Here is a 10,170-nt window from a genome sequence, read left to right as displayed (position 1 = left end):
CAAGAAGAAGAAATAAAAGGCATCCAAATTGGAAAAGAGGAAGTAAAACTGTCCTTATTTGCAGACGACATGATATTATACATACAAAACCCTAAAGACTCCATCTGAGACCCTTTAGTCCGCAGGCTGATGCTCTATCCATTGAGCCAAACTGGCTAGGGCTCCCACAGCCTTTTTATCCATTCATCTACTGATGGGCACTTGGGCTGTTTACAAATCTTAGCTATTGTAAATAATGCTGCTATGAGCATAGGAGTGCACATATTCTTTCTGATTGGTGTTTTGGGGTTTTTAGGAAATATGCCCAGAAGTAGGATCGCTGGGTCAAACGGAAGTTCCATTTTTAATTTTTTGAGGAAACTTCATACTGTTTTCCATAATAGCTGCACCAATCTGCATTCCCACCGGCAGTGAACTAGTGTTTCCTTTTCTCCACATCCTCTCCAGCACTTGTCATTTGTTGATTTGTTGATGGTAGCCATTCTGACAGGTGTAAGGTGATACCTCATAGTCATTTTAATTTGCAGCTCTCTGATGATCAGTGGCTTTGAGCATTTTTACATATATCTGTTGGCCATCTGTATGTCCTCTATGGAGAAGTGTCTTTTTAGGTCCTTTGCCCATTTGTTAATTGATTGTTTGTCTTCCTTTTGTTGAGTTGTATGAGTACTTTATATATTTTGGATAATAACCTCTTATCAAATATATCATTGGCAAATATGTTCTTCCCTACAGTAGGTTCCTTTTCATTTTGATGGTGGTTCCTTTTGCTGTGCAGCTTTTTATTTTTATGTAGTCCCATTTGTTTATTTTCTCCTTAGTTTCTTTTGCCCTAGGAGTGATGGCGAACCTATGACACGTGTGTCAGAGGTGACACGCGAACTCATTTTTTTGGTTGATTTTTCTTTGTTAAATGGCATTTAAATATATAAAATAAATATCAAAAATATAAATCTTTGTTTTACTATGGTTGCAAATATCAAAAAATTTCTATATGTGACATGGCACCAGAGTTAAGTTAGGGTTTTTCAAAATGCTGACACGCCGAGCTCAAAAGGTTCGCCATCACTGCCCTAGGAGATGTATCTGTAAACATATGCTATGTGAGATGTCTGAGATTTTACTGCCTATGTTCTCCTTTAAGATTTTTAAAAAATATATTTTATTGATTTTTTTACAGAGAGGAAGGGAGAGGGATAAAGAGTCAGAAACATCGATGAGAGAGAAACACTCATCAGCTGCCTCCTGCACACCTCCTACTGGGGATGTGCCCACAACCATGACACATGCCTCTGACTGGAATCGAACCTGGGACCTTTCAGTCCGCAGGCCGATGCTCTCTATCCACTGAGCCAAACCGGCTAGGGCTCCTCTAAGATTTTTATGGTTTCTTGCCTTACATTTAACTCTTTTATCTACCTTGAGTTTCTTCTTGTGTATGGTATAAATTGGTGGTCTAGTTTCAACTTTTTGCATGTGTCTGTCCAGTTTTCCCAGCACCATTTGTTGCAGAGACTGCCTTTCCTCCATTGTATATTCTTGTCTCCTTTGTCAAATATTAATTGTCTGTAATGGTGTGGGTCAATTTCTGGAGTCTCTATTATGATCCATTGGTCTATGCCTGTTCTTGTGCCAATACCAGGCTGTTTTGGTTATAATGGCTTTGTAGTATAGTTTGATAGTATATGTCTTTTGATATGGGTAGTGGTTACAGGGATATTTGCCTAATGTTATATAAATTATTTTATGCAATTTTCTGCATTTGTGTTACATTTAACAAAAATGTTTTAAAAAAAATATGACCAGTGCCCTAGCTGGTTTGGCTCAGGGGATAGAGCGATGGCCTGTGGACTGAAGGGGCCCGGGTTCAATTCTGGTCAACGGCACATGCCCGGGTTGCAGGCTCAATCCCCTTTCTCTCTGAAATCAATAAAAATATATTTAAAAATATGGCCAGTTGTATCAGTTATCTATTGCCCTGATAATGCTGCATACGCTCAGTGGCATAAAACACTAAACATTTATTTTTGGTGCCCCGTTTACAGATTGGCTGGGGTTCTGTTGCTCTGTGCTGTGCTGATCTGGGAGGGGCTCACGAATGTGGGTGTAGTAAGCTCAGGGGTGGGCTGGGGGCTGGCTGTGCTGCTTGCTCTGCTCTACCTGGCTTTTCATCTTCCAGAAGGCTGGCCCTGGCTTATTCTCATGGCTGAGGCAGGGATCCTAGAGACAGTGGATGGCATTGAACATGTCACTTCCCCCTTATCCTATTGGCCAAAGCAAGTCACAAGGCCAGCCCAGGTTCTGGAAGTGGGGAAATGGACTCCATCTCTTTTTTTCTTTTAATATATTTTTATTGACTTTAGAGAGAGAGGAAGAGAGAGAGAGAGAGAGAGAGAGAGAGAGAGAGAGAGAGAGATCGTAGTGAGAAACATCTAATTTCAGAAGCAATGACTGGTTGCCTCCCATATGCACCCCCACCAGGGATTGAACCCGCAACCTGGGTATATGTCCTGACCAGGAATGGAACCGGTGACCTTTTTGGTGCACGGTAGGATGCTCAACCAACTGAGCCACTCCACCGCTTGATGCGGGAAGGAATATAGTCACATTCAAGGGCATGGGTGGGGGAAGGTTGGGGGATTTTGCAATCAGTCTCCAACACTGAAGTGCCTTCTTCCTTTGGAAGGCAAACTATCCAGACTGTTGGATACAGACACACCCTTCTCTTGATGTCAAATTACTGAAAAAACAACAAACAAAACAAAACAAAACCGAATAAGATGGGTCATGGGTGTCATTCAGATGAAGAATCCGTTCCTTGAAGCAGGACTGGCAGTGACTGAATGTTGGTGGTACTGTTTTGTATGTGGAATAAACGGGACGTGCAAATGCTTTGACTTGTCTCTGCCTCTCCAGGTCCTCAAATTTCCTTCCAAATGAGATGGAACAAGGCTAAGTAAGATAAGTAAGATCCAACAGGGGAGGGGCGAATCTTCCTTAATTTTGGAAGTATCCTAAGACAGTTGCACATTTCTACTACTACTACTACTACTACTACTACTACTACCACCACCACTACTGCTGCTACTGCTACTACTACCCTGAAAAATAACAAGTCTATATCAGCCAATTTCTGCCAATCCTCCTTCCCCACATTGTCTAGCAGGTAGTAGGCATGGGCCTTTGGAAATGAGCAAAATAATAGGAACTGAAGAAGTAAGAACAGAGAAAAATAACAAGTGGAATACAGCAGCAAATGAAGGAGTCATTTTATTAGAACATCAGCCAAGAGATCTGCTTATTCCTTTAATTCAGTCAACAGATACCATAGATTGAATAAATACCTATAAATTCAAGTTTCACTATATTGAATTTCTGTGTCATAAGGAATAACTATCATCAAAGAACTAATGGACATTAAAACAAAATCCTATTATAAAATACTTTTAAAATTGAGATTAAAAACAGACATCAACACCAGCCCATGATTCCTTCTAAGACCACTCTTGAAGTTCAGAGGCAGAGTCCTTGCTGCCTTGAACAGCCTGCTGAGAGCAGAACTCAACTTAAAAGCAAAGCTGGGAAGATGTGCTTTCCCATCTTGGATGGGAAAAACTCATTTTTTTAAAAAAATCAATGACTGCATACAAACTGAAGGCAGGCAGTTGAGTCCCATGGATTCCCCTTTGATATGCTTCCTGGTCTAAAGGATGCCTCACCCATGGCAGAGTCTTGGCACTGTCAACATACAAATCCATTGGTCATCACAGGAACAGAGCTGGCTGGATTATTAAACAGGGATGACCAAAGTTCCCTGATTTGCCATCATAAGGGAAGAGTCCCTACCCAAATCAGTAGGCCCTGCTCTATGACTTTGCCTCGCAGGCTGCTAAGGTTTAACTTAGAGTAGAGTAGCAGCAAGGAAGATGGCGAAGGCCATCTTAGATTATTAGAGCCCACAGGGAAGGAAAAGTTATTCTGGTCAAAACTCCTCACTTTACAGTTAAAGGAAGCAGAGCCCCAAAGGACTAAGGTAGAAGGCATTCCACACCAAGGGGCAACTTCTAATTTTTTTCTCTTTTAGCCAAGCTTTAAATCTTTAAGGCCAAAACTTACTGCATTTAGCACAATGGCAATAGTACATAAAGTAACCTGAATGATTACTCAAAAAAATAAGTAAAATTAAAAGGCTACAATGCACAGAAGTCAGACTGCCTGGGTTCAGATTTTGGTTATACCACTTACTCAAGCAAGTCATTTCACCTCTCTGTGCTTCAATGTCCTTACTGGTAAAATGAGAATGATAACAGAATCTGATCAGAAGGTTGTATTAATAAGTGCAAAGCATTTATAACAGAAGTTGACATGTAACAGGTACTCAGTAAATGTTAGTTTTCAGTATTATCTAGAAGAAGAAAGCCCATTTCATAGAGGGTCAAACTGAAGTCCAGAGATGGGTAGACTTGCTTAGCATCACAGAAAATTGGTGTTTCCTGATCTTCCTTGGACCCAGGTCCAAGGTTTAACACAGGAAGGGCTCAGGGATTGGGAAACACGGTGGATCAGGACTCCTGTTTGAAGCCCTGCTATGAACTGAATAAGGTCTGTGCCTGGCCTCCTAAGATGGGACCAATGTCAACACCCTGCTTTTACATCCTGTAGTTACCTAAGATGCTGTTACTTATGTATATGTGAAGGTTACACAGGAAGCCTCTGTGCTATTTTTTTCCACATCTTGTGTTAAGTTAAACTCATTTAAAATAAAAGGACAAATATTTATTGGACACCTACTGTGCCAGGCCTTGCTTGTTCTAGGAGTGAGGATTCAGCAGAGAGCAAGACAAAACCCCACCCTGGAGGTGTCACAGCAAATAGAGTTCTTCCTCTTCACTGGGACTCCGGAGTCCCATAGCTCCCGTTTGAATCCTGGCTCTGCCACCTGCTAGCTGTGGGCACCTGTGTCGCACTTAGCACTATATAAATGTAAGATCTGTTACTGTTATTCTACAGGTTCTCAGGTGTCCTCCTTCTAGGGAGCGATGTCTGATGGCCCCAGACTAGTCCTAGCACCTCCTCTGGGATCCTACAGGGCCCAGAGCTTCCCTCCCCGTCTCTCCGACCCTCTGCCTGCGCCTCCCGCCGCAGGCCTGACCACAGCGGCCGGTCAGTTTGGTGATGGCCGTGTCTCCTGCACTGGACCGGGAGCCTGACTGCTGGGCCAGGGCTTTCCCAGTCGAGGCTCTGTCCCCGGAGGCACCAGCACAGGCAGGCGCTCAGGAAGCACAGACTGGACACGCGAATGGGACCAGCAGCGCGGGGACTGGGCAGGCGTCCTTACCGTGGCGGCTGGGGGTTGGGGGTGGGAACCATGACCGGAACCTAAAGGCCCGCCTGTCCCCGGCCCCGAGCGGTAGAACCTCAGGGCGATGGAACCCGGTGTAACAGAGCCCCTTGTGCTCGCGCCCCTAGAACCCGGTCCGGGTTCGATCCCGGTCAGGCCCTCGAACCAGACTCCGGCCCCATCCTCGGCCCCAACCCGGACCTCGATTCCGGTCCCGGCCTCGACTGCAGTCCGAACCCCGACTCTGGTCCGGACTCCGATTCCGTTCCAGGCCGTGAGCCCGGTCCGGACCTCGACTCGGTTCCCTGCCTCGGTCCCGGTCCAGTTTCCGACTCCAGGCTCGGCCTCGACCCCGGTCCAGTTTCCGACTCCAGTCTCGGCCTCGACCCCGGTCCAGACACCAACTCGGGTCCCTGCTCCGGCCCCGGTCCGGACCTCGACTCGGTTCCCTGCCTCGGTCCCGGTCCAGTTTCCGACTCCAGGCTCGGCCTCGACCCCGGTCCAGTTTCCGACTCCAGTCTCGGCCTCGACCCCGGTCCAGACACCAACTCGGGTCCCTGCTCCGGCCCCGGTCCGGACCTCGACTCGGTTCCCTGCCTCGGTCCCGGTCCAGTTTCCGACTCCAGGCTCGGCCTCGACCCCGGTCCAGTTTCCGACTCCAGTCTCGGCCTCGACCCCGGTCCAGACACCAACTCGGGTCCCTGCTCCGGCCCCGGTCCGGACCTCGACTCGGTTCCCTGCCTCGGTCCCGGTCCAGTTTCCGACTCCAGGCTCGGCCTCGACCCCGGTCCAGTTTCCGACTCCAGTCTCGGCCTCGACCCCGGTCCAGACACCAACTCGGGTCCCTGCTCCGGCCCCGGTCCGGACCTCGACTCGGTTCCCTGCCTCGGTCCCGGTCCAGTTTCCGACTCCAGGCTCGGCCTCGACCCCGGTCCAGTTTCCGACTCCAGTCTCGGCCTCGACCCCGGTCCAGACACCAACTCGGGTCCCTGCTCCGGCCCCGGTCCGGACCTCGACTCGGTTCCCTGCCTCGGTCCCGGTCCAGTTTCCGACTCCAGGCTCGGCCTCGACCCCGGTCCAGTTTCCGACTCCAGTCTCGGCCTCGACCCCGGTCCAGACACCAACTCGGGTCCCTGCTCCGGCCCCGGTCCGGACCTCGACTCGGTTCCCTGCCTCGGTCCCGGTCCAGTTTCCGACTCCAGGCTCGGCCTCGACCCCGGCGTCACCGATGAGCCCGGGCGCCCCCGGGAGCTCCCTCCTGCTCTCCATCGGTCGGCCTCCGATTTATCGGGGCCCACTCGCAGCTCCTCGCCAACGGCAGATCCCGCGGCCGCCAAGCTGACCGATCCCATGGCCGGACCCATCTCCATGCCTATCCTGGGGCCCGCCCCGTTCGCCACTTTCTTACCTATTTCTACCAACACATTCGCCTCCACCAGCGAGTACTTTCAAGTGGACAAAAGGATTGTGATTCGAGTGACCTACTGGTGAGGGGCTGTCCCACCCACACCCGCCTTCCTCCCGGGGGAGAGGGTGGGACGGGTCAGTGCTGGGGCTTTGGGGATTGAAAGTAGGGCAAGGGGAGGGAGTCCCAGTTCCCAGGTGGGAAGCTTGGCTCCCCTATCAACTCTTTGGGGCTAGAGAGCACTGGGTTCAGATTCCTGCTCTGTCCCACAGAGGTGGGTCCTGGCTCCAAGCTTCATTCATGGACTCAGTTTTCTCCGTCCTTCCCCTCCTTCCTCCTTCCCTCCATCCTGCCCTTCCTTCCTAACTTATTTTGGAGTGTCCTGCCCACCATGGGCCAGGCCTGAGCTGGGGATGGAGTGCTGAGCAGAGCCACCTGCTTTCCTCCCAGGGGAGACAGGACAAGGTGTGCCCTGAGGGACAAGGGGTGGGGAATTTCAGATTGGGTGGCCAGGGACAGTCTTTCTCAAGAGATGGCACTTGCGATGCATCTTCTTAGTGATGAGAAGGAGGCTGCCAAGTGGAGAGCTGGGGGTCGGGACGATGAAGGTAGGGAGGAGGAGGAAAGCAGCAAGTGCAAAGCCAGAGGAGGCTGGCCCCAGGTCTGGAGTGTCTATTGTGTCAAGGACAACAGTAACAGCAGTGACTTCCTTGACCTTCCTGTGACCCAGGACTGGTTGCCTCCGTGGGAGGGGCTTTTTCTTCCATTCAATCCCCATACCTCTCTTCTGCTCTAGAGGTTCTCTCCCCTTATGGCTCCCACTTTTTCTCTCTTCTGTCTCTGCCAGGGGCTCTCTCTCTCCCCAGCTCACTATCTCTTCTCCTTTCCCCATGTTGTATGTGTGTATTTCTCTTTCTCTTTCTCCCTATCTGTTTCCTCATCTCCCCCTGTCTCTTTCTCTTCCCATCTCCTCCTTTCTATATCTTTCTCTGACTCCATGGATTCATTATTTCATTCATTCAACAACCATTTATTAAGCACCTCCCATGTGCCAGACCCATTAGGGATACACAGTGAATAAAACGGAGATTCTTGTCCTTGTGGTGCTAACATTTTGATGTGGAATAAGTATGACTCAGAGCAAATTATTTAATAACTTAGAAGGTGATCAGTGCTATGAACAAAAAGCATCTGGTGGGGGGAGGTCACAATTTTAACTGGGGTGGTCAGGAAGGCATCACTGAGAAGGTGACATATGAGCAAAGACCTGAAGGAGGGGAGAGAAGGAACCATGTAGATACGAGAAACTGCATTCTGTAGAAGGAACAGCCAGCGCAAAGGCTCTGCGCAAGGCATGCCTGGAGCAGGAAGGAAGGCTAGGAGGTCCCTGTGGCTGGGCAGAGTGGGCGAGGGGAGAGAGGGAGGAGACGGGGCAGAGAGACATGGGAGCAGTTCCTGTGGGACTTGGGGATGTGGTTTTCTGCCCTGAATGGGATGGCCTATGGGACAGTTCTGAGCTGGGGAAGGCTGTGATCTGACTTAGGTGTTCACAGGGTCCCTCTGGACTTGGGAGAGACTGATGTGGTGTCTTCTGTCTCTCTCTCTGCCTCTCTTTTTTTGCCCTTGGCCTTCAGTGGCCTCTGAAGCTATAACCTCCGGGTGAGTAGTTTTTGGCTTTGGAAGTGGGGAGAATATGGGACATGAAGTCTGGAAGGAGTTCCTGTTTCCCATTTCTGAAAGACCTGTGACCCTGTGACAGCATGATTTCATCTCCTTCCTGCAGTACATTCTACTGAAAAAGAGTCTGGAGCAACAATTTCCAAATTGTCTACACTTTGTGAGTGTGCTGGTTACCAGGGGAGTGGGGGTAGCCAGTGCTGCAAGAGCCCTAGGGGCTTGGAAGGAGCTCTCAGCCTTCCCCCACCCTCAACATTCCCTCCTCAGGAGGAGGACATATCTGAACAGGCTACCGGGGAGTTTGAAGTGTTTGTGGATGGGAAACTGGTTCATTCAAAGAAGGTGATTCTGAGTAAGGGTCCCAGACAGGGCAGGAGGGTGGTGGTGGGGTCCTGGATTGTGGGAGACACACATGTCTGTGCTCTTTCCCCTCTGTGTCCAGAAAGGTGATGGCTTTGTGGATGAGGTCAAAATGCAGAAAATTGTGAACATTATCGAGGAGGAGATCAGGACAAATTAACAGGCAACTGGTGAGCTGGAGGTGAGGTGAGGGAGGTGAGGTGGGAGGGGTGGAAGCTGGACTGAGGGTGAGTAGGTGGGCAGGACAAAGACAGCCCACCCCAATCCTAGCTCAGCCAGTCCTCACTGTTATAATCAGGCATCCTTTCTAAGCCTCATTTTTTTTTTTTTTTTTTACAGAGAGGAAGGGAGAGGGATAGAGAGTTAGAAACATCGATCAGCTGCCTCCTGCACACCCCCCTACTGGGGATGTGCCCGCAACCAAGGTACATGCCCTTGACTGGAATCGAACCTGGGACCTTTCAGTCTGCAGGCCGACGCTCTATCCACTGAGCCAAAGTGGTCAGGGCTAAGCCTCATTTTTTAAATCTGTGAAATGGGGCTGTTGAGATGATTCCGTGAGATGCCTCATATGAGATAATAAATAGTGCACAGCTCAGAGTAGGGCTCAGTGTATGTCACTTATAAATTTACTAGAGGCCCAGTGCATGAAATTCATGCATGGGTAGGGTCCCTAGGCCTGGCCAGCAATCAGGGCCAATTGGGGCCTTCTGGCTGCTGGCTGGGGCCTTCCTTTGTTCCGTGCCACCCCCTGGTGGTCAGTGCACATCATAGTGAGCGGCTGAACTCCCAGCTCCTGGTCAAACTCCTGAGGGGACAATTTGCATATTAGGCTTTATATATATATATAATTATTATTATTATTTTAAATCTGCTTGAAGAAGTAATCACAGAAAACTTCCCTAACTTGGGGAAAGAAAAAGGTCACACAAGTTCAAGAAGCACAGAGAGTCCCAACCAAATGAACCCAATGAGATCCACACCAAGACACATAATAATTAAAATGTCCAAGGTTGCTGGGGCCAAGGTTACCAGTTCTATTCCCAGTCAGGGCAAATGCCCAAGTTGAGGTCTCAATCCCCAATAGTAGGCATGCAGGAGACAGCTGATCGATATTTTCCTCTCACATCAATGTTTCTTCCTTCCTATTTGTTCCTCTCTCTAAAAATCAGTAAAAAATATTTTTCTGGCCAGGGCTTTCTAGTACATGGCCCGGTGATGTACAGAAGATTCAGTTGTTTGTTTTCTAACTCGCTCAATTCCATATTCATTTTTAAAATATATTTTTCTATCGATTCAGAGAGGAAGGAAGAGGGAGCAAGAAATAGAAACATCAATGATAAGAGAGAATCACTGATGGGCTGCCTCCTGCACACCCCTACTGGGG

At 48.9% G+C, this 10,170-nt stretch overlaps 1 protein-coding gene across 1 annotated transcript; it reads left to right on the top strand.

Moving 5' to 3' along the window:
- Positions 1-5,426: 5,426 nt before the first annotated feature.
- On the top strand, positions 5,427-8,943 carry LOC102242571 (selenoprotein V). Its single transcript, XM_005868842.1, has 6 exons — positions 5,427-6,612; positions 6,663-6,828; positions 8,381-8,405; positions 8,530-8,583; positions 8,691-8,765; positions 8,866-8,943. The coding sequence occupies exons 1-6, from the start codon at positions 5,427-5,429 to the stop codon at positions 8,941-8,943; spliced, it is 1,584 nt and encodes a 527-aa protein (XP_005868904.2).
- The last annotated feature ends 1,227 nt before the right edge of the window (positions 8,944-10,170 follow it).

This window comes from Myotis brandtii, unplaced genomic scaffold (genome assembly GCF_000412655.1).
Source record: "Myotis brandtii unplaced genomic scaffold, ASM41265v1 scaffold277, whole genome shotgun sequence".
Taxonomy (NCBI): Eukaryota; Metazoa; Chordata; class Mammalia; order Chiroptera; family Vespertilionidae; genus Myotis; species Myotis brandtii.
The sequence above is the reverse complement of the archived record's forward strand: the minus strand, read 5'-3'. Positions and strand labels throughout refer to the sequence as shown.